We start from the raw sequence: 23,924 nt of genomic DNA, 5'->3' as shown, positions 1-23,924 counted from the left end.
GCTAGGTGATTCAAGTGCTGGACTTGAAGACAGGAAGACTCATTTTCCTTAATTCAAATCTGGCCTCAGACATTAACTATCTGTGTGCAACCTTAGATAAGTCACTTAACACTGTTTGCCCCAGTTTCCTTATATGTAAAATTAACTAGAGAAGGGAATGGCAAACCACTACAGTATTTTTGCCAAGAAAACCCCAAAATGGGGTTACAAAGAGTCAGACACAACAGAACTACTATTCTTTGGTTTTTTATTAACCAGTTATGGCTGCATATATAATATACATCTCATCATAGCCCAATGAGATACACTATAAAATACTTCTCTGAAATCTAGGTATACCATGCCTACAGCATTTCTCTCATCTACCTACCCTGACCAAAAAGAAGTAAGGTTAGTATGGCAGGACATGGTGGAATGAATCACAGATTTAGTGCTAGGAAAGATGGATCATAGAGGCCTGTTCTAGATGAAACCATGCTAGATTTCACGAACGTGGTTTTCCTATCTACATACATACCATACCTTAGTAGTGTCTTTTAGAATTTTGTCATGTATTGAACTGAGGTTGCCTGACCTCTGGAAGAGAAAAAAGCAAAATAAGAGTTTAGCCTCTATACCACTATCCATTTTCATTCCATTTTCCCTAAGTAGTCATCCTATTCTTTCTCTGATCCTCTTCTCACCCTCAACATAACTAAAATAAAAACCCCTTTCTGCTGTCCTTAACAATCATTGGGAAATTCATTGTGATCTTGAATGCTCCTGACAATACTCTTATAGGCCAGGACTACTATCTATTACCTGTGCTTTCTTGCATCTTCTATAAATTTCTTTTTAAAAAATCTGAGTTGCTAAATGATTCTCTGTGCAACCACATGATCTCTTTAGGCAACTATCTGTTTTCCTCTTCCTGGAAGTATTTACTAGTTACTTACTATGTGAAAGGCACTGTGTTAGATGTCAGGGATTCCAAGACAAAATGAAAGGCAACCCCTGTCCTCATTCTAGTTGTATCCTGAGAATTTTATTCTTGAGAACTTTCTTATGTTCTTGTATATATTTCCTCTGAAGATATATTGAACCAAGAAATCCTACTTTTGCATTGTCTAAGTTCCTTGCAACCTTCTCTCCAAAAATCTAGGGTCAGATTAAGTTTGACTTTCTTCTCTTTTATTATAAATTCTATGAAAATTTGATCACTTGCCCCCAAAGATTCTATCATTTCTCCTTTAGCAAACATTTTCTCCTTACTGCTCAGAATTAAGTTCAGAATAGTAATTCCTTTCATTTATTCCTCCTTCTTTCTGAAGGATAAAGTTATTATTGCCACGTCATGAAATTTTTCAGTTTGTTTTTGATAAAGAGAGAATGTCCATTGATAATGAGATAGTTCGAGCCCCCATTACTACTATATCATGCCACTGTGGTAGGTTTGTGTTCTGTTCCTTGAACTCATCATCAAATTCCTCCTTCTATCCAAGTAGTCTATGGTATATACTCCCATGAAAATGTTTCTTCTGTCTCTGTATCAGTGCTCATTCAAATGTCCTCAACTATGTCCCTCCAGCACATTTGGCTCACACAAATATATAAATTTGTTTTGTTGTTCTTTAAAAAAAAATAAATTTCCATTGATGGTTTATGTGTGTTTTTGCACCCTTTCCCCAATGTATCCTCTTCTCTCTGTCATTTACAATAAAGAATAAAAAGGAAGAAAAAACCAATTAAGCAAAACTAACCAGGGCACTGAAAAAACCTGCCATCATGTGCAGCATTTCACACCCATACTCCCCCACCTCTATAAATAATGTTGGGCTAAGGAGTTTGGACTTTCTTTGGGATACAGTAAGGAGTCAGATAATTTTTGAACTGAGAAATGATATAATTAGGGCTGTGATTAGTAATGTATTCTTGCTGAAGACTCTTGTTTTTGTTTGTTTTAAGATATCTCAATGGTACTATTGTATCGATTAAATAGTCCATCTGTTGGTCCTTGCAACCTGATCAGCCTTTTATGGTCATATTTGTGTTCTTAGGGTAATGAGGCCAATGTTTCTTCACAAACATATCATAATTTATATCCATATGGATGTTGTTTATGAAAGGGGCACGCTTTGTGCAAAAGCACTATACTAATATACTTTATAGTAAACATTGGAGCTTGCTTTGGGAAACTGCATAATTATTCTAGGGTTGATGCCACTGCTGGCAACATTTCCAGTCCCTGTTTTGGAAATGACCTTCAGAGCTAGCTTACCAAAATGCAAAAAAGCCAGCTTCTTTACTTAATAGTTATGAGAAATTATCATCGTCGTTACTATCATCATAACTAGCATTTATATACTGCTTTAAGGTTTACAAAACACTTTACAAATGTTATCTCATTTTATCCTAGGAGGTAAGTGCTATTATTATCCTCATTTCACAGATGAAGAAACTGAGGCATACAGGTTAAATGACTTGCCCACCATTGCACAGTTAGAAAATGTCTAAAATGGAACTTGAACTCAGATCTTGCTGACTCTAGGTCCAGTGCTCTATCCTTCTGCACCACACTACTCAGTTATCCCCTTTTCTGATACTTTTCTTTGCCTCCCTCTCATCCTACTTGGTGCATCTCTTCAGCTCCCCATTAACTATATTATCCTCTACCATTTGAGTCAATAGCTGGCGGACTCCACAGGAAGGAGCTGTACTCCTACAGGATTAGGATTCAAGACCTAGACAGAGGGGCTCTTCAGAGCAGGGGAGAGGGGTGTCCCCAAACAAAAAACCCGTTTATACCAAGTCCAATGGTTAATGACCATATGAAATGATAAAAAAAAGTATCCCTTGTTACCAAAGATCTAGACCTTAGAGCTCTTTCCCCTTCATTTTATAGATGAGGAAATTGAGTCACATGGGGAGTAAGTGATAGAGCTGAGATTTGAACTCAGGTCCTGTGACTGCATGTTCACATGTTCAATGCTTTTTCCCCTGACCTGGAAGCAAAAGAGAGGGGAGGGAAAGGAAAGAAAAAGCAAAACAGTTTTTGCTCTCAAGAACCTCACATAATAGGATGGCTAGGTGTCTCAGTGAATAGAACACCAGTCCTGGAGTCAGGAGGACCTTCATTCAAATCCGGCCTCAGACACTTAACATAAAAACTAGCCATGTGACCATGGGCAAGTCACTTAACCCCAGTTGCCCTCCAAAAACAAAGCAAAAACAAACAAACAAAAAAAGAAGCTCACATTATAATGGGAGAGACAATACACATAGGTTTCAGCTGCACATCAGATGGAAAATCCCAACTATCCTTGAGTAGAACAAAGAGGCAGATGTTAATAAATCTTCTTTCATATCATTTCCACTGAAAAACCATTTGATATGGTTCCACTGAACCACTGAACCACCTAATAGTACTGAAGTCTTTGATAATGAGAGCTTTGATTTCTAGCCCTTCAGTAGCTGTGGCTGCTGAAACCAGGCCTGTAGCACCTAGAGAGGTGCCATAGAGGTACCAGGTCAAGTCTCTCCTGTGGATTATGGCTGCAGGCAGGGCAGAAGAGAATCAGAACTGGTAGCCTAGGGACTGGTATTTGCAAGGATGTGGTTTCCATGCTCCACAAGGGTTACTCCCCTGATGATGGCCACCAGGAAGTGGGGTTGGACTGAAAACAGAACTGGTGGTCTGTGGAGCATTGCAGTTCCAGGTGCTCTGGGAATTACCCTAAGTATGTGTGTATCTGTAGATACATTTATATATATAAGTATAGATTTATGTGAAAGTATTTTGTTGCTATAAAGTGCTATATAAATGGGTAAACCACTATTATTAAAGAGAGCTTCCTGGGTATGATAAATACCCATTTTAGAAGGGACAAAGGTATGTTTAATGCAGAGGTGAATGCAAGTTTTTCCATATAACCTGGATGTGGTAAGTACAGAGGCCAATTTTTTTTACTTTTTGTTATTGTTTTGAAGATAGCTTTTTTTCCTTCTTTAGTTATCAAGCACCTATTTTTTTCTCCCTCTTCCCCTCACTGAAAAAAAAAATAAAACTCTTATAACAAATGCAGTATGCATAGTCAAGCAAAAAAGTTCCCATATGAGGTTAAATATATTGATTCTCATATTCCCCAGCAAGTTGGTATACTTTTTTGAAGAGCTTTGCTTCTTCTGCCCTCATGGTTCTTCTAGCAGGCACTCATGCTCACACCCAGAAAGGAAGACAATTTGTTATCAATCTGATGTAGCTACAATGGGAACCAGAGGAGGTTATTTCTGGGTTTCCTAATACTCATGGAGTAGGGACAGGAAATCCAAGGTAGAAAGAGAATGACAGAAAGGCTTGGTCTCCTCCACACTCCTTTATCTTTCCTCAGTTCCACCTCCCCAAATTCCTGCCTCTTCCCATAAGTGAAGACCAACTAATGGCAACCAAGCTTCTGCCAGTCAAGCCTCAGGTAAACTGACCCTCCTAAGATGTCATTGCTGCTGTGGTTTCATTTGACCTTGGCTCTGGCTCTTGGCTGGGAGCTTCTTGGCCCAATAACTTCACTCCTTTTTCCCTGATTAATTTATGAACTATTCCCTCTGGCTTCTCTTATCCTTCCATTTCCCAAGAACCAAGTCCATGTTCTTTGTCATGGGAGTGTTGGCTGGACTTCAGGAGCTCTGTTGAGTACACCTTGGAAATGAGATTTTCCTCTCTTTTCCATTCCCCTTCAGTATGAACACCTGGCACATATTTATTTTACAAAATATTTTGTTGATTTAAAATGTGCTATCATTTCAAAATATTACTCTCCTCACTAGAACTCTCCGTTGTAATAAATACAGTCAAGTGAAACACATCAGAATGTTGGCTATATCTGCAAATGTATGTGTCATTCTGTACCTAGAGTTCATCACCTTTCTGCCAAAAGGTAGGAAGCCTGCTTCCCCATCAATCCTCTGAAGTCACAGTTGGTCACTGCATTGATCAGAGTTCTGAAGTCTTTCAGTGTTGTTCCCCTTTATATTACTGTAATTAGTTTGTCCTCCTGGTTCTGTTTACTCCTGGAACACATTTACATACTGCTCATATACATATATATGCTCTCACAATGCACTTTTATGTGCACACAGTCACACATGATTGATGATGATCCTGCCCTTGGTGGCTTTGCTTATCATTAGGACTTCTGAACCATTCTGATGGGGTTTGACCTTTGCTTGAATCCCTGAGCTGGGCTCTTGACCTGTTTGGCTTCTGAGCTAATGATTAATCGTTCTTGATCCTAGATTACTTGTCCTCTTCTACTGATGCTCCCACTGTACCTTGCTGTCTGATTATAGCACTTACTCTTTTTCCCTTCTGCCTCCAGTCACCACATACTCTAGACCACAAGTAAATATTTTCTAGGATTTATTTACTATAGAAAATAATAGAATGAAAAAATATCAAGAACAGGGGTGCAAGTAATTTAAAAGTGCAAAAGATTTCTTCCCAGCCCATCCTGAGCTCCTAGCTTACTTGACATTCTGTATCTCAGTGCTATCAAACTCAAATAGAAATGGGGCCACTATACCATATATAAGGCCCTGCAGGCCTTATATTGACTTAGTTTTGCAATTTAATATTATCTATGTTTTCCTGTATTTTTTGTTAATTATTCCTCAATTACATTTTAATCTAGATCTAGCCTTACTCAGGAGTGCTGTGGGATGCTTGATGTTTGACACCTCTACTCTACCTAAAATTCCCCAGTCTTAGGTATCTTCATTCCACACTATCGGACACTTTGGAATTTTCCCACATGAGTGCTCTGGATCTGGAAGCCAGCTTTTCCAGACTTTTCCAGGCTTCACTCACTTTCAGTCAATAAGGATATCTGATAGCTAGCAGGTTTATGCTAATACTCATTCCCAAGTAGTCTCTAAGAAGCTTTCTTCTTTCCAAGGAGAGAAAGAGAAATTCTCAAAAAGATAGCATTATATTCTCAGCTTTTTATTCAGGATAAATATAATTCCACCTGACACCTATTTTTACCTCTGGCCAAAGTTAACAAAAAACAATTCCTTTCACCAAATACTGACATTCATATAAATACACAAACTTAGAACCTGAGACTGTCAGCCTCTTTCCTCTCCCTGGTACTATCCATGGTGCTGAAGCAGGATTATCTTGTTTCAGGATTTAGTGATATTCGAGGACATGGCTGTGAACCTTACCCAGGAGTTGTGGGATTACTTGGACCCTGCTCAGAGGTGCCTCTACAGGGAAGTGATGCTGGAGAATTATGGGAATGTGGTTTCTCTAGGTAAGACTTCTCCTTTGACAGATAGATTTTGGGATGAGGGCTCGGGATGAGTTCAGAGATTACTATCTTATCCAAGGTGAGAGTGGCACCTCATGTAGGTCTGATTACTCCTCAGGTGCTACATATTCTAAGAATATCCTCTTCTTATCCACTACATCAGTCTCTCAGTTCTCTCCCATTCTTTTAGTATGTCTTATTTTATTAAGACCATGACATATTAATAAGTAAATGTATTAATTTTTTAAAGAAGTATTTACAATTTAATAGAGGAACTTATTAACCTAAATTTATCTCTGATTGGTGGGAGACAGCTTATTGTGCTTACAGAATACTGGGCCGAGAACCAGAAGATCTGCATTTAGAGTGGCACCATGGAAAGTACACAGGACTTATAGTCAGAAGAGTTCTCTGAGATCCATTCCAGCTTTAAATCTATGATCCTATGATCCTAGTCCCAAGTTCTACCAGTAGCTTATTAAATGAGACCTCAAGCAAGCTACAGAGCACTGACCTTAGAGTCAAAAGACCTGAGTTCAAATCCTAAATCTGCCACTAACTTACATTGTGATCTTGGATAAGGCACTTCACCTCTGAGTCTCTGTTTCTTCATCTGTATAATTATAGGATCAGGCTAGATGGTAGATCTAAGGTCTATTTCAGCTTTAGAATTATAGAATCTCTGATTTGGAGTAGACTTCTGAAAGCACCAGGTCATCTAGTTCAAACTCTATCCAAAGCATCAAGGCTATGCACAAACCTCTCTCTGTCGCAGTTTCCTGATCTGTAAAATGAAAGAAGTTTTATCTGTCTTTAAGGTTGCATCCAGCTTTTTAAAAAGGCAACTAGATGGTACAGTAGACAGAGTGCTGGACCTGGAGTTAGGAAGACTCCTCTTCCTGAATTCAAATATGGCTTCAGACACTAACTGTGTAAACTGGGAAGTTACTTAACCCTATTTACCTTAGTTTCCTCATCTGTAAAATGAGTTGGAGAAGGAAAGGGCAAACCATTCCAGTATCTTTGTCAAGAAAATCCCAAAATGAATCCCAAAGAATCAGACATGACTGAAAAACGACTAAACAACAAACAACAACCAGCTTTAAAAATCTAACATCCGATTATTCTTCTCTAAAATGAGGTATTTTATTTCTATTCTGAGTGGGCCAAGTGTCATTAGAAAGTCTATTCTGGATAGTACAGATATAACTAGAAACTTCCCATTGGGAAGAACACACATCAGTGAATTTTCCCCCTGTGCCCAGATTACCAATTGCCTTATAGCATCCTTCTCTCTTTACAGAGAACTCAGATTTGAGGCACTTCTAACAAATCCCTGGGTCTTTCCATGCTTTTCTAGATTTGTCTTTCTTCTCTTATCTGCCTCCTACAGACATAATGTTAACTTCAAATAGGCTTGGAAACCAGAGAAGGAGGGCATGGCATATAGCACATTACTCAGATGAGAAAAGTTAGAACCAACAGTCCTCAATTTTATGGGATTGAGGGGAAAAGACAGAAGTTGAAGTCACAGCAAAGGATGTGAGGCCACACCAGAGGTGACAGACCAGACACACACTTTGATGCACAGAAGTGGTTCCTGTCCAGATCTAGATCAGCAGAAAGCACAGTCATAAGTGGAGGAAATTTGTGTCTGATTCTTGGCTCTAGAACATGGACTGCTTGCTTTCTGACCCAATAATAAGAGCAGATAAAGGCTGCTCCCCTGGGGTAAGTTCTACAGACAGCCAGATACTTGCCAGGCATGTCTGGTCTAACAAAGGGATGGGACTGCACTCATGATAGCTCTGTACATCCTATACAAATATCAGGTCCTGTTTTTTCCCCATAAGCAGGATTTCTAGCACCCAAACCTAGTATGATTTTCCATCTGGAGAAAGGAAGAGCTGTGGGTCTTGGATGACCAAGCAACTGAGGGGAAAGAAGTTTTTAGAGGCAACATCACAGGTAAATGAGAACTTTTTCTTCATTCATTAAATACATACTTCTTTAACATCTATTGTGTGTTTAGCTGGTCACTAGAGAGAGTCCCTCAAATTTCAAAGTAATTAGAAGACACAGTTACTGAAAAGATCACTGGAGAAATGAAGAGGTAGGAGTAAGACAAAGAAAGCCATTAGAATGATCATAAGCAAAGACTGGATAAATAAAAGACATTATCTAATATAATTATGTTTAGGATTCCTGATCCTTTCGGGTATTCTTCAGCCTTATCAAACTGGCCTTTCATAACATTAAACAGTCCATCCCACCATCTCTATGTCTTTGTCCTTTTTATTAGCTGTCCACCCTGCCTGAATTCACTTCATCCTGGCCACTGCCTCCTAAAATCCCTAATTTCCTTAAGAGCTCAGCTTAAATGTCACCTCCTACATGAAGCCTTTCCTGATCCCCAACAGCCATTAGGGCCTCACCCCCAAAATTAATTTGTGTATACTTTGTATATATTTATATGTGTATATGTTGTCTCTTATCTTTCTCTGGCAAAGATATGAAACAGGTCTACTGCTCCTCAGAATGCCCTGGAGTCTTTCTTATTGATTGGAGGAGTATTTGTTAATCTGCCAGTCCTTTCATAGAGTAGCCATCTGTAAGGACAGGTGATACACACTTTAGCTAGTGATTTCATAAAATCTGTTTGGGCCCAAGCAGAATAAGTCTACTTTTTTCCACATGACAGTCTTTCAGATTTTCATAGACAATTGTTCTGTCTCCTCTTCCATAGCCTAAATCTCCTTAGTTTCTTTAACAGATCTGTGTGTGGCAAGGTTTCAAGTCCTCTCACCATCCTACTTCACATGTGGTCTGACTAGGATAGACATAGCAGGGCTCTCACCACCCTGGTTCTAATCATTATTCTCCTATGAATACATCATAATGTTACGTTAACTTTTTTGTCTGCTATATCTCACTATTATTTCACATTAATCTTGTAATTCACCAAAGCCTCCAGCTCTTTTTCATACGAACTGCTAACTTAACTAACCACATTTCTCCTTTCCTTCTTTATGAAATTCTGAATCCCAGTGTAGGACTTGATATTTAACCCTATTCTGAATTTAGAATAAGGAAGGTGTGAGTTCAAATCCTACCTCAGACACCTATTAAGTGTGTGACAGTGGGCAAATCACTAAGTCGTCTGTATCACATTTCCATATCTATAAAATGGGATTGTTAAAAAAATGCATTTTTCTTACAGAGTCATTGTGAGATTCAAATGAGATAATGGACATACAAAGTGCCTTTATTTTGCAAACCTTAAATGTTATATAAATGTCTGCTATTAAATCAACCCATCATTCCATTTTGTTAAAATGTTTCTAAATCAGGGTGGCTAGGTAGAGCAGTTAATAGAGCACTGGCCCTGAGTTCAAATCCGGTCTCAGACACAACACAAAAACTAGCCGTGTGACCTTGGGCAACCCCAATTGCCCTACCCTCCCCCCTCCAAAAAGCAAAAAAATAAGTATATAAAATATAATGTTTTTAAATCACAATTCTAACACCCAGCTTGTTAGTTGTCATTCCTGGTTCCATGTCAGCTAAAAAGTTCACAGACATGCTATATACATGCATTCATCCAAACCACAGATAAAAATGTTGAAATGAAGAGTCAAGGACAGAACTGTGGAGCTCTCCTCTAGAGACTTCCTTCCAGGCTGACATTGATCAGTTACTCTTTGGACTTGGCTATTCAACTGAATCTAGTAATGATGTTAATTTAAAAAATTAATGAGTCTGGCATTCTATCTCACCACAGTTTCTCCTGCCTTTTAATGGTATGTCTGGAATTTTGCCAAGAAATAAAGTCAAGCTGTAGTTTACATATTCTATTATCTTTTGGGGAATTAGAGGGTGAACCTACCTCCAGTCTTGAGGTAGCTCTCCTGTTAACCATGATTCCTTAGAGATTAATGATGGCAACTCAACAGTCATTTGGGAAAGTTAAGTACAAAGACATGTAATTTGTCTGGACTAATTGCCTCAAATTCATCTAGGACAACTAAGATTTTAGTTAGTTTTAAATTCTTTTTCTTCTGTCTTGTCTAGTTTGAGGGTCATTCTCCTTGCTATAGAGAGAGAAGCTAAATAGGAATTAAACAGGTCTTCTTTCCCTCTTCATCTGTTTTCATTGTCCCAAGAATCAAGCCCCTATAACTTCCTTGTTTTTCTCCTTTTCTCAACCAACATGGGATAAAAAATGTCCTTAGCATTTATTGAGAACCTCAGTTTCTACAAAGCTAACATCTTCTTTATGATATTCTTTTAAAAATGTGTAATAAGCATGAAATGTTAGGCTAGTGTCAGTTGTCCTAATAATAATTTCATCTTCCAGAAGTTAGACTTACCAGTATGCCTTTTTAAAAAAAAATCACAGCAGTCATTTCTGGAGAATCCAACTTCAAAATTTAACCTTCCCTTGTAACAAAGAAAAACAGCAAACAAAAACAATGACCACATCTAACAGTATTCTAACATCTAAACAACATTTAATTCCCAGCTCTCTCCTGAGAGGAAGGTTTACTACATTATCTGTACTTTGGGATTAAAATAGGTCATTATAATTACTCAGGTTTAGAAATAACACCTTCATTTTCCAGATAAGGAAAATGAGAAATGAAGTAATTTTCCTAAGTCATACTTGAAGACTAAATTACAGAGGAGTTATTGATCTACATTGGTGGAGATAGTGTCTACACTGGATATAACACCAAAAATAAAAATAGTGATACTGACATGGAACACTTTAGAGATTTCTAAGAACTTTATGTATATTATCTTGTTTGAATCTCATAACAACCTTGTGAGGTATGTCCTATTTTATTCTTCCCATCCATGGTGTGACCTCTTTAAGGACAGGAATTATATTTTCTACCTTGCCTGAATAGGAATTGCCTCTATAGCATCACTGAAAAATTGGCATCCAACCTCTCCTTGAATACCTCCAAGCCCCTGGGTATGTGCTAAGTCCTAAGGATTTTCCTCAACTACACATAAAACACACCCAAATTCCCCTTAGGAGGTCAAATATATCATTGGGGCAACCAAGGAGGAAGTATATAGAAGTCTTTCTCCCCTTCTCCAAGTGTCAGGACACCAAAGAGCAAGCCCAGAAACATCTGATAGATGAGATCAAGATCAATGGAAAGTTTCATGTCCTTCCAAAGGCTTCAGGCTGCTGCTGGGGCGACCTCTGCCTGACATATCCTACTGGTCTTTCCAAACATCTCTCTGCATTCCACTGTCCTGAAGAAGATGAGGGGATAACTCTTCTCCCTTTCCAACTAAAGTAAAATTCCAATTGAGAATGGCATTAGACAGACAGACAGAGATGGGCAAACCTTGGCCACCCTGCTTATGGGTGACCATAAACTTAAAAGGTGACTTTTCTGAAGCCAGAGGTACCTCCTTTGACTCAAGCAGAAAGAATCAGGTTGGTCACATTGGATCTTATTTTATAATACTCTTTATAACTCATTTGTGAACAAAAAGGAGAGATATGGGCTGGATGAGAGTATAGTTAGATGTTTTCAGAACTGTATGTAAAGTGTAGATTTTAAAAGTGAAATCATTGTGTAGAGAGATTTCCAGGAGAGTGCCCCCAGGTATCTCTCCTTACCCCTGGATGAACATTTTAACCTTTGAGTTGGATGAAGGCATGCTTATCAAATATAGGAAGGGGATGAGGCTGAATACAGCAACTAATGCTATGAATGACAATCAGAATTTTAAAATCTATAAACTAAAATGATGGACTGGGAAAATAAAATTTAATTTAAAATGAATAAATTAAGTCTTGCATTTAGTTTCAAAAAGTCAACTGTAAACATACAGGATATGGGAGAGCTGGCTTAAAAGCAATACATGCAAAAAACTTTAGTTGACTGCAAGCTCAGCATGAATCAGTATTGTGGAGTGTATGCTTAAAAAGCTAATGTAATCTTAGGCAACATTAACAGAAGCATTCTGTCCAGAACAATGGACGTAATACTTCAGCTGTGCTAGAGAGGTAATTAAATCCCTCTGAAAATGGAAACTGCAAGACAGAAATCATGAGTGTGTGAATTCTTTGATGACTAGGGGCTCAAGTCTGGTCAGAATATAGAGTATATAGAGGTGAGTAAAGCACTCTAGAATAGGTGACAATTGTGGTTTTTTACTTATTATTCTAGTTTGTGAAACTAGGGTTGAGAACAAGGGGATTGTCTTCAAAAAAAAGGACATCTCTAGAGAAGAAGATGTCAAAAAAAAAACCCTGAGTTTCTTCATGCCTATGAACATGTGGGCAGGTTAGAAACATATCAGGGAACCACTACAGTGAAAAACTGAGGAAATCCCTTTTCTAAGAAAGTGCTTAGGACAGTGCCTGGAACAGAGAAAACCTTGGATAATGCATGTTTGCTTCCCCAGCCTCCATGATCTTTCAAAGATCCAATTTAATCCAAGAAATACTTATTCTACATTACTAAGTGTAAGACATTGTTTGTGCTAGGTACTAGAAATACAAAGACAAAACATTTTTTGAACTGTCTTTCACTCAAGAAGTTTAAGTTAGTGTAAACAGATATGTTCGAGGAAAAAGGGAACACTAACAACTAGATGAATCAGGAAGGATAGGCATCATGTAAGAAGTGGTACATAAATCAAGCCTTGACACAATCGAAGAATTCTAAGAGTTGTAGGTGAGAGGGAAGTGTAGTCCAGGCTTATGGAAGAGCATGAGATGGAAGATGGCAGATTAATGACAATAACTTGACTAGTTCTTTTATGACCCCACAATGTAGTTCATAGTGAGCCTGGCAATGTAAATTCATCAATGGCAATTAGATTTTCTCTTACTTATCTTAAGTTTTTAATTCCATTTAGCTATTTTTTCCCTATCCTTTCCAGTCCAAAGATCATTCTCTTTGACAGAAAAATAAAACCCTAGGAAAAAAATGAATAAAGCAGCCCAATCCATTATTTTCAGACCATCTACTCCAAGCAGTGATCCTATCCCTTCTTTTGTCCTTCTTTTCTCTCTCTCTCTCTCTCTCTCTTTTTGTGAGGCAATTGGGGTTAAGTGACTTGCCCAGGGTCATACAGGTAGTAAGTGTTAAGTGCCTGGTCAGAGGCCACATTTGAACTCAGGTCCTCCTGACTTCATGGCCAGTGCTCTATCCACTATGCCACCTAGCTGCCCCTTTCTCTCTCTCTCTCTTTTTTTTTTGCTTTAGATCTCTGATTTTATCCATGTGGAGAACTTCCAATGTAGATGCTCCCTCTACCAAAGCAGATTAGCCATTCATTTGGAACTTGTGGTCTTAGAGCACTGTCTAGGGTATTGCAAAGTTAACTGATTTACCCATGGTCACTTCAACAGTATGTGTCATAGCCAGGGTTTGAACCCAGGTCTTCCCACTTCAAGACCAGTTACAGCTCCATGATGCTTCTTTTTCACCGAAATATATCTAAAAAACACATTAATACCCTTTTTCCTGTTCTGAGTGTTTTGCCATGCTTTTGTCTTCTTCTGTAACTTCCTTTTCTTCACTATTCTGTACATCTTTTAAAAATCCAAGTTGGTTGATGAGTTCTCTTAGCAACCACGTTGTTCTCTTCAGACAACTCCTACTTTTCCTCCTCATCACAATTACTGTTCTTTGTTTTTGTTTTTTGGGGGGGGGTTTGTGTGTGTGTGTGTGTGTTTTTTTTGGAGGGCAATTGGGGTTAAGTGACTTGCCCAAAGTCACAAGGCTATTAAGTGTCTGAGGCCGCATTTGAACTCAGGTCCTACTGACTTCAGGGCCAGTGCTCTATTCACTGCGCCACCTAGCTGCCCCTGTTTTTGTTTATTTTAAAGAATTTCACTTTCAAGAGCTTCCCATTTCTCCTGAACTTTCTGTATATTCCTTCTTTAAATCTTTAAAATCTGTTTTCTTAAATCTAAGATACATGTCAGACTATACCTGGCTTTCCCTTACTTTTTTGGTCAAAAATTATAAGGCAAATTATAAGGCAACGATCACTTCTCCCACATACACCCCCCCCCAAAAAAACTCCCAGGTTCTTACCATTTCCACCCCAACAATGACTTCCTCCTCCTTGCTGAGAATCAGGTCTAGGACAGCAGATCCACTCATTGATTCTTCTACCTTTTGAAAGATGAAATTATCATCAAAGCAAATCAAGAATTCATTAGTTTTTCTGTTTTGGGCAGAGGAAGAGCTCCAGTTGATGTCCAGACAACTGAAGTCTCCTATCTGGCAGTTCAGATAAGGAAATAGGTACTTGGATTTAAAGGAATGGTGTTACTCCCTTTCCACCAAGGCAGAAGATGAGGCTGGAGACTTGATGAAATGGCCTTTCCCCCCTTTCCTAGAAGGGAGGAGTCTGGTGCTCAACAGAATGCAAGATTGCTCTTCCTCTTCCTTTTATTTCTTTATATAGTTCTAGTAGGGGTATAGTAATCACCTCTTTCCATAGATAAGAAAAATGAGGACCCAAGAGGCTAAGTGTCTTACCAAAAGTCACAAAGGTATTAGATAAAAAAAAAAAGGTACAATTTGAACCAAGGTCTTTGGACTCCAAATCTGGTGTACTTTTCACCATCCCATATTGTCTCTCTACTCTCCAATAAATCCAATTCAAGTCAATAAATATTAATTGTCTTTCAGTAGAAGGTACTGCAAGATGCTAAAGATAAAAAGATCCTGCCTGAAAGAACCTAACAATAGGAGAGATACAAGATATAAGCATGATTCAACACAGAACATGGCAAGGGCAAAGAAGATGCAAAGTGTTGATTACATTGAGCTAGGGAAATCAGGGAAGATTTCATGGATGAGAAAGCAGCTGAACTTGGCTTGGTTGTGTGAATTTTCTTTTGGTTCATTTGATGGGCTTCTGCCAATAAGCCAGAATAAGACAGAGACAGGGACAGTGAAGTTTTTATTCACTCAGAGTGAGATCCACTCCACCAGCAGTTGGTGGACATGTGTGTCCCTTACAATTTGGGTAATAATATTTATACTTTACATGAAAGAAAAAGAGAGAAAAAAGGTGGCCACCTGTAAGAGTGCAGCTGGTTATGCACAGAAAAAGTGGTATGCTCATTAAGGAAAATGTATATCACTAGTTACAAGAGATAGAGAAGGAATGTGTCCTTGTTAATATAGCTAGTTGAATTAAGTTAAAGAGAATCAGACATCACTTGTGTGATAAGATAAAGAAGGTGAGCACACATACTTCAGCTGTTGAGGTCCCCCTTTGTAACACTTATGTATTCTGTAACAATTAGGGGAGAAAAGAAGACACTGAAGGGAACCAGCTGTTGCAAACTGATTCATGTGGAGGTCATCCATAACAAAATGGCAAATACAGAACAAAATGGAGTAAGTTGTGTCAATTTTTAACAGACTACTCTTTGCTCTTAAAAAATCCATTTTTAACAACCTTAAAGGGAGATTTGAGAATCAGAGATCTAGAGTGAGAAGGGACCTTGGAGGTCTTCTACTCCACCTCATACTTCATTTTACAGATAAGGAAACTGAGGCTTAGGGAAGTTAAGTGACTTTTCCAAGATCACACAGGTAGTAATCATTGGAGGTAGATTTTTAACTCAGGGTCTCTGACTCCAGAGCTCATGTTCTTTGAATTTCAATCAATTCAAAATGAGGAGGAAATACATTCCAGGCATGGGGGATAGCCTATGGACATGGATGTGCAATGATGCAGATTAAACTCAAGGAATGGCTAGTAGTGTAGTTTGGTTAGAATGTGGAGTATATGAAGGAAAGCATCATTTACAATCTCATGTGAAATGAAATTAGAAAGGTAGTTTGGAGTAAGATTGTGGGAGCCTTCAATGCCAGGCAAAGACGTTTATATTTTAGCCTATAGGTAAGGAGGAACCTCCACAAAGTCCTCTGATGCTTCATTGTGGGGAGGTGACTTTGGGTTCTTAAAAGCTATGAAAATTAAGCTCTGGCAATTTCCAAAATGCTGGAAAGACTTCAAGTGTGGCCCTGGCAGCAGACGCAGTATGTTTTCTGAGGACCAGCCTAATCAACTTTAGAGAGGCACATAAAAAATAGATTGGTCACTTGAGGATTAAATTTTTGGCCCTGGTAACCATAAAATAAAAATTTCAAATGGATCATGGAACTGGGTGGTCCTCCTCTACTTCTGCAGTAATGATAGCAGAGTTAGGGGGAAAAGAAATAGAGAAAACTAGGAATCACACAGTTTTTAGACTATCGAACTTTAATTTGATTACTGTTACACTAAATGTAAGATCCTTATGCAGTTACCAATAATAGGGCATACTGCTGGAGAAGCTGAATCATATCAATCTTGACATTCCCAATATAAATCAAAATAGAAGAAAGAAAAGTTGGCTGATGAGGCTCTATCATATCCAGGAGCACCAGGGGGCCTGTTTGGATAGATCTCTCTAAACTGAAATGTGTGAATTTATATGAATGATAATAAAAATTGTTTCTGGCAGACCTGTGCCTAAAACATAGATTAAGGTATTGATGTTTTTCTTCAACAAATACATACCTGAAAACAAATTCCCTCCACATCATTCCCAATAAGTAGCCATTCAGCCTTTAGTAAACCATGAGTCCAAAAGAATAGCCATTGAACACCCCACTCACTCACCTCCTGACAGAGAAGGATAGAGAAAGAGACATCATTTTCGGACACAGCCAATGGAGGAATCTATTTCTCTGAACTATGTGGCTATGTGCTGTGAGCTTTATTTTTTTTAATTTGTTTTTTAAATGTGCATCCAAGTCTCAGCTCTGCCACTTACTTGCTGGATGACCTGGGCTAAGTCACTTCCTATCTCCAGGTCTCAGTTTTTGCACTTGTAAAAGAAGCAGGTTAGGCTGGAGGAATCCATCAGCCCTCTGCAGCCCTAGGGGCTGGGACTGAGCCCTGTATACATATAACAAAGCATAAGGCCGCATTTCCTTTCCCATTAACAAGATTTCCAGACATGATGTGATCTCCCAGCTGGAGCAAAGGGAAGAGCCATGGGTAACAGACATGCAGGGAGCTGAAGGAATAGATACTCTGAGATGTGCCTCCTTGGGAAATGAGTTCGAACCTTTCATTTTCACTGATCCCACATTTATTTAACAGCCTCTGTATTCAGAAGGGTGCTAGATGAGTCTCACAGGCAGTCACTATTTTAGAGCTAGACCGGGCCTTTGAATTCTGTTATTGGGGCGACTAGGAGACTCAGTGCATAGTGCACAGGGCCTAGAGTCAGGAGGACCTAAGTTCAAATTCCGCCTAAGAAACTTAACACTTACTAGCCATGTGACCCTTATTCAGTTGCTTAACCCCAATTGCCTTGCCTTCCCCCCTGCAAAAAAAAAAAAAGAGTAATTGTTATTGACTTGGTTCCCTTGGGACAAAATGGGACAAGACTGGAATCTGCTACCAAGGAGAGGTATGCTAAAAAAAATAAAAATAAAAATAAACATGCAGTGACCTGTTTCAGATTGGAATTGGTTAAATCCAAATCAAAAAATCTGAATATTTACTTCAGTTGAATTCCTTGAAGAGTAAGAATACTAGAGAACTAAAATTTACAGAGAATTGGACACTGGTTTTGTTTTTAATGATTAAAAATATTTTTAAAAAGAACACTCAAAGGACTAATAACCTAGAGAAAGATATCTTTTTGTCCACTTGGTAGTTCTCTGCTCTTGTATAGTACCACTGAAGAGAAATATAAATTCTGGGTGATTCTCTCTAATAATAGCATTTATATAAGACTTTAAGGTTTGCAAAGCACTTTACAAATATCTCATTTCATCCTCACGATAACCCTGAGGACACAGCCGTTATTAATATCATTCCCATTTTGTAGATGAGGAAATTGAGCAAAATTCAAAAGAAATCAAGGGTTCAAGGTTCAAGATCACACAGCTAGTGAGTACCTGAAGGTGGATTTGAACTCAGTTCTTCCTGATTCCAGGACCAGGGCTCTATATACTGAGCCACATACAGCTACATCTATGTAAATTGAACCTCTATGGATTCATTGAACTAAATTCTAAGTGGAATTCTAAAACTAAATGTATTGGTCACAAAGGCTAATTGACTTACTTGCCTATGATCAAAGGATGAATGTCAGAAGGTAGAGTTCAAACCCAGTTTTCATTCTTCCTCTTCTTCTCCCTGCTATCTCCTCACTTCTTGTGGCCTCTAGTTTCCCTGCTCCCATCTAGTCTTCCCAGATCTACAAGTTCACCTTCTTAAATTGCTGCTTCCAGCCTTTTATTCTACTTGATGTTTTGTTAGTCCTTAAGATCCTCCATCATATGAATGAACGACTTCTTTCTGTCCCGAGGTCAGAGAGCTCAGAGCTGGGCAGACAGCGTGTGTCTCTTTGTATGTCCTCCTATGTCTAGCTTTATATACAAATTCTATCCTTTGAACTTCGATCGGTTCCTTGCTATCCCCTTTTGTTCTTCCACCCCTTCTCCTTTGGCCTTACATTAGAAATCTAGGCCAGGGCTCCTCAGTCTAACCTTCAGGAACTTGTCCTTTTTCAATGTTTTGAGAAGGTCTCCTTTGCAATACTGTGTATTTTATTTCGTGCACTTAAAAACATTATCCTGGGAAGCATGCCCAGGCTTCACCTGAATTACTAGAGGAGTCCAGGACACAAGAAAGGTTGAAAGCCTCTAAACAAGGCCAACTCCATTCATTTTACAGAGGACAGAGTGGAGGCTTTGGAAGGTAAAAGAGTCCCAACCCCACAGCTCTGTGGACTGGTCAGGTAACCAGGGCTCACAAATGAGAGTGAAGGAGAATAGGCTTCCTAAAAAACCAGAAAGTGTCTCACTCTGTGGTGACCTCGTAGTGACCCTGCCCCGCCTCCCGCCCTTGAGGCTGCCCAGGCCCCGCAGCCTAACTGTCCCATATCTCCTTGGTCCCAGAGCCTGCGCAGTCTCCTTGCCAGGCCGAGGCCTCCTGCAGGACAGCTACCGAGACGGCGAGTCCTCCCGGAAGCCTAGAGCGGCGCTGGGCACTCCCCCAGGCCCGGATTGGGCACTGCCGGTGCTAGCGACACTTCCGGTCCGGGTGGTCTGGCGCCCTGAGGGAAAACCGTTCGGGGGCTGCGGGTCTGGTCCGGTTCCGTCTCCGTAGTCGGGGTCCGGAGCGGAGGGTGAGTCCCGCCCGTGTCCGGGATAGCGAGGGAGGGTGTGCCTGAGGGGCCTTCTCCGTCACCTTTTCCTGTGGAGGAAACTGAGGCCGGAGGAGGGAGGGGCTGTCAAGAACAGTTCTGTAGAGACTGGACGGAGGAGCGGGCCCCGGAGTGCTGCTGGTCTGCAGACCCAGGCTCAGTGTGTGGTCTCGGGCGAGTCAGTCCCTCTCTGGACCTCAGTTCCCTCATCTGCAAAATGGGGCCGATACCTGCACTTCCCATCTCACAGAACAAGCGCTTTGTGAAGTCCTTTAAAAACTCCAGCTTCCAGCGTGATTGCATTCCTTTTAAATGGGGAAAATAACAGGCTCCTACTTCCCAGGGTTGTTGTGAGGATCAAGTGAGATAATGTTTGCAAAGCGCTTAGCACAGTGCCTGGCACGTAGTAAGCACTGTTACCGTTACTAGATTATTGTTACAATAAAACGAGATGATGTTTGTAAAGCACTTTGCAACCTTAAAAGCACAACATAAATCCTGACTATTATCCCACGTTGTTGCACCCCGAGTCCCGGCCACGGCTCCAGCGGCCCTTGCCCTGACGTTGCATGCGCTCCCACGCAGCCCTGAACCTCACTTTCTGTGTCCTTGATGGTCCCAGGCAGTTCTCAGGGGCAGGACGTGCTCCCAAGGGAGATGGAGATGGCTGCGCTGGGAGCAGGACCCGAATTATCTACTGCTCCCACTCCTCAAGTCAACAATTCACCGAGGACCCGACCCAGACCTCGGTGTCATGAAATCCTGCCCCTCCTCCACGGCGATCCCCATCAAGGTACTCTCAACCTCCGCCCTCTCTATCGAGGGTCTGCACTCTTCTCCTTGTGCCTCATAGCATACCATCATTTCCCCTCGGAACTTCAGGCTTTTCCCTGAGCCTGGACATTCTGTGCCCTAAAGCTTTTCCAGAAAAGGAAAAATGAACCTAAGGAAACCCAGCTCTAGTAGTAAGCTTACATTTCTGACCATATCTGAGGAGAGGGGATTGTAGTGACTGCTGTGCAGATTAGAGTGGATTCTTCCTTAATCACTTAGGAAATTTTGTTATTCAAACACCACAATAGAGTCTAACCCTGAATTACTCAAGAAATAGCTGGTGTAGAGGAAAGATCTGTATTCTTGGTGTAAAGGAAAGACTAGTAGGCTTGAGAACTAGCCTTTTCCAAATCACTTGTCTGGGTTTCCTTTTCTTCACCTCTGAAATGACAGGAATCAAGCAGATGAACTCTGATATACCTTACAGCTGTTGATAGGCTGATTCTTTTTTTTTTTTTTTTTTGCCTTTTGAAGGGCAATTGGGGTTAAGTAACTTGCCCAAGGTTACACGGCTAGTCTTTTTTGTGTAGGTGTAAGTGTCTGAGGCCGAAACTGAACTCAGAGACTCCTGACTCCGGGCTGGCGCTTTCCTCACTGCGCCACCTAGCCGCCCCAATAGTCTGATTCTCACTAACTAAATAGGAATAACATTTTTAGCAGCACAGAATAAATTCAAGAGGTTTAGGGTGGAAAAAATTCTGTTTTCTGAGATTGTTCCCCACCTGTTTCACATGGTCTCTCCTTGATCTTTTTAGTGATTGAGGTTAGTAAATGTGGAAGCAAAGAGAGGAGATCTCATAAAAGTAGATGCTAGAAGGGAATTGTCCTTCAATTCTAGAAGAGAATTGTCCTTCAATTCAGGATCATAGATCATATAATCAAATTGTAGATTCTTTATGTCTTACTGTATCATAAAATCACTCTTGAAAGATTTATACCAACAGCCTCCATAATCATGTTTTTAACTTGTTAAGCTCTGACCCCATTATCCTTAGCAAGGTTATCTCCTGTTACCCAGTAAATTTACAGAGAAATCTATTTTTCCGTCCTTAAGTTCTTATGCTCCTTCAAGAAATATTGTGTTTCATAAAATTGTAACTAATATCAGCTTGCCCAAATGTAATTAAAGACACTACTGTTTATTCTCCTTAGTCTCACTTGTGGGTCCCATGATCTCCCTGATGTTACTTGTTCTAGCCTTGTTCCAGTGCTTTTGAGGGCTAGGTTTAGCCTATCATGCTCCTGAATATCTCTTTGATGTCACCCCATCTCTTCCAGAATTACCTGATAATAAAAGTAATCTTGGATGACTTAAGTCCAATCAGAGATAAGCTTCCATGAAACCCTGACTTCTGGTTTCCAGGCTCTGGTCAGCAGGTGTATCCCTCTTTTCTAACACTCTTTAGTTGTCAGATCCATCCAAGCTTGTGTGGGAAGTCCATTGATCACCCATTAGAATAACTTTGGGCTCTCTTTTGCCAGTTCAATGAGTAACATTACTTAAAGGAAAATTTTATAATAATTCTATAATTCAGTAATCCTACAATCACCCCTTTGTGGTGGTGTTAGTTGTTAAATTTTGTTTCCACATCATGCAAAACCCTAAAATATTCATGATTCAATCCTCTATAAAATATAATACCTTAAAAGAGTTCAGTACAAAAGAGTGATTGCCATTGCATGCAACTTTATACTTTGGTTTATGACTTGCAAAAAGAACAGTATATGCTTTATTAGTAATGGTGTTGTCCATCAGTTTTGATCTAAATTTTGTTGACATTTAAAGTTGGCTTTATTTACGTGGTTGCAATAACTGTGTATATCACCTGCTCTGCTTTGTTTTTGCTATCTATCACTTCATGCAGGTCATCCCAAATTTCATCTTGTCTTTCCTTATGGCACAGTAATAATCCATTACATTTGTATATTGCAGTTTGATTAGCTGTTCTCCAGTCATAAAGAACGTGATATAATAACCCCATTTGGATGTTTGATATCATACTCTTAAATGATACATATATTATTATTGAGTGCCTGCTTTCTACCCTGATACTGTGACAGACATATAGAAAGTACTGGACATGGTTCTTGCAAGCCCTTAGGGAATAATAAATATTCAAAATTAATTACATGGAGTCTTAATGATTATTTAAGAACTCAAATATATGGTAGTAGTGATCCTTGCACATTTCTATGGCACTTTAATGATTGAAAATCACTTTTCTCAAAACAATCCTGTGAGGCTTGATTTACAGATGTGGAAACTGAGGTTTAAAGTGGTCAAGAAGCTTTATCAAAGTCCAAAAATCTTAGTACATGTTGAAGCTAGGACTCAAACTTAGGTCTTTTCACATTGCTGCTCTTACAATGGTAATATACCATTGTATATATAATTATATATATAATATACCATGCTGCCTCTTAAGTGACAGAGGCTTTCAAGGAAGAGTGGTCATAGCAGCTAGAGTAATAGGGTAAAATTCATGGAAGAAATGGGGAACTGAGTCTTGATGGGATGGATAGCATTTAGAGAGGAGAGAGTACTCCAGGTTGGGGATACATTATGAAGAAAGACATGGAAGGAACTTGGCTTGTGCAGGAAGTAGTGAAGAGACAGGCCTGCCTAGGGTTTTAGTGAACAATGAGGTTAGATAGGTAGGTCATGGTCAGATTGTAGTAAGCCTTGAGGAGTATGGACTTTGACTTGTGAGCCTTAGGGACATAAATGATAAAGGTGGGATATTAGAAGGTTTATTTGGTGACCATGTGCAAGATAAATAAAGGGAGAGAAGGTATTTCCAGATTATCAGTGAGGAGGTTGTTAAGGAAATCCAGGCAGGAAGCAATGAGGTAAGCAGTATCAGTAGGGATGGGAACAACATTCAGAAGAAATTTATCAACTCTTAGAACTTGGCAGGCGTGATTAGTTGTAGTATATCATTTGTAATGTAAGGCTTCAAATTGGAGACTGGCTTTTAAGAGAAAAGACATTTAATTGAAGATTCTTTTGCATTTGAAAAACCAAGTATTCTTGATTCATTTTTACATCATTCCCATATTCTCATAAAAATAATTCCTGCCTAAGGCTGTTTGAAAGTCTTCCCTCTACTTTTTTTCTCTGCCAAAATTCTACCAGTTAAAGACTTCTTTGGGTTAATAACTTTTAGTCCTTCACCATTTACTGTGAATTAGTTTAAACCAACTCCTTGCTTCCTAGTTTTCATATTAGTTTATAACCTTACTTATGCCCTCAGTTATCATTTCTTTGTTAGATAATATTTAAACTATTACCTTATAATGTTCTGGAGGAAAGTACTCTGTGAACCAAAGTTGCTATCAGAGCAGTACTTGTTCTTCCAGTACTTCTGGTCACCTTGTGAATAGAAAAGGACATTCCCTTGCAAGAGGATGGGCCCAGGATGTTTGGGGAACAGAGAAGGCAGCATGAGTAGCCTGGTCAGGACAGGGAAGGTATGCTAGGGAGATGACAGGAGACTGTCCAGTCTCTTAGAGTAGTCACCAAACTCTTCTCCCAGACTATCCCCTAAATTGACTGTAGACTTCCCAGTTTGGCCTAGATTGTCCCTTTCCCA

General features: G+C 39.5%; 1 protein-coding gene across 2 annotated transcripts in view; it reads left to right on the top strand.

The window, feature by feature from the left end:
• LOC138167867 (zinc finger protein 252-like) overlaps positions 1-23,924 on the top strand; it is an 82,961-nt gene that overhangs the window by 45,482 nt on the left and 13,555 nt on the right. The window contains exons 1-2 of one of the 2 annotated variants that reach the window (XM_069096829.1): positions 19,340-19,479; positions 20,120-20,290. The exons of the other annotated variant lie outside the window; for it this stretch is intronic. Coding sequence (XP_068952930.1) covers positions 20,155-20,290 — 136 coding nt within the window. The 5' untranslated portion in view covers positions 19,340-19,479; positions 20,120-20,154. Of the gene's footprint in view, positions 1-19,339; positions 19,480-20,119; positions 20,291-23,924 lie in introns of those variants that run through there. 2 annotated transcript variants of the gene reach the window in all.

The sequence above is a fragment of the Petaurus breviceps genome, unplaced genomic scaffold (genome assembly GCF_028583685.1).
Source record: "Petaurus breviceps papuanus isolate PSGF00001 unplaced genomic scaffold, PetGlider_PUasm1.0 318, whole genome shotgun sequence".
Taxonomy (NCBI): domain Eukaryota; kingdom Metazoa; phylum Chordata; class Mammalia; order Diprotodontia; family Petauridae; genus Petaurus; species Petaurus breviceps.
This window is presented reverse-complemented; position numbering and strand designations above follow the sequence as displayed.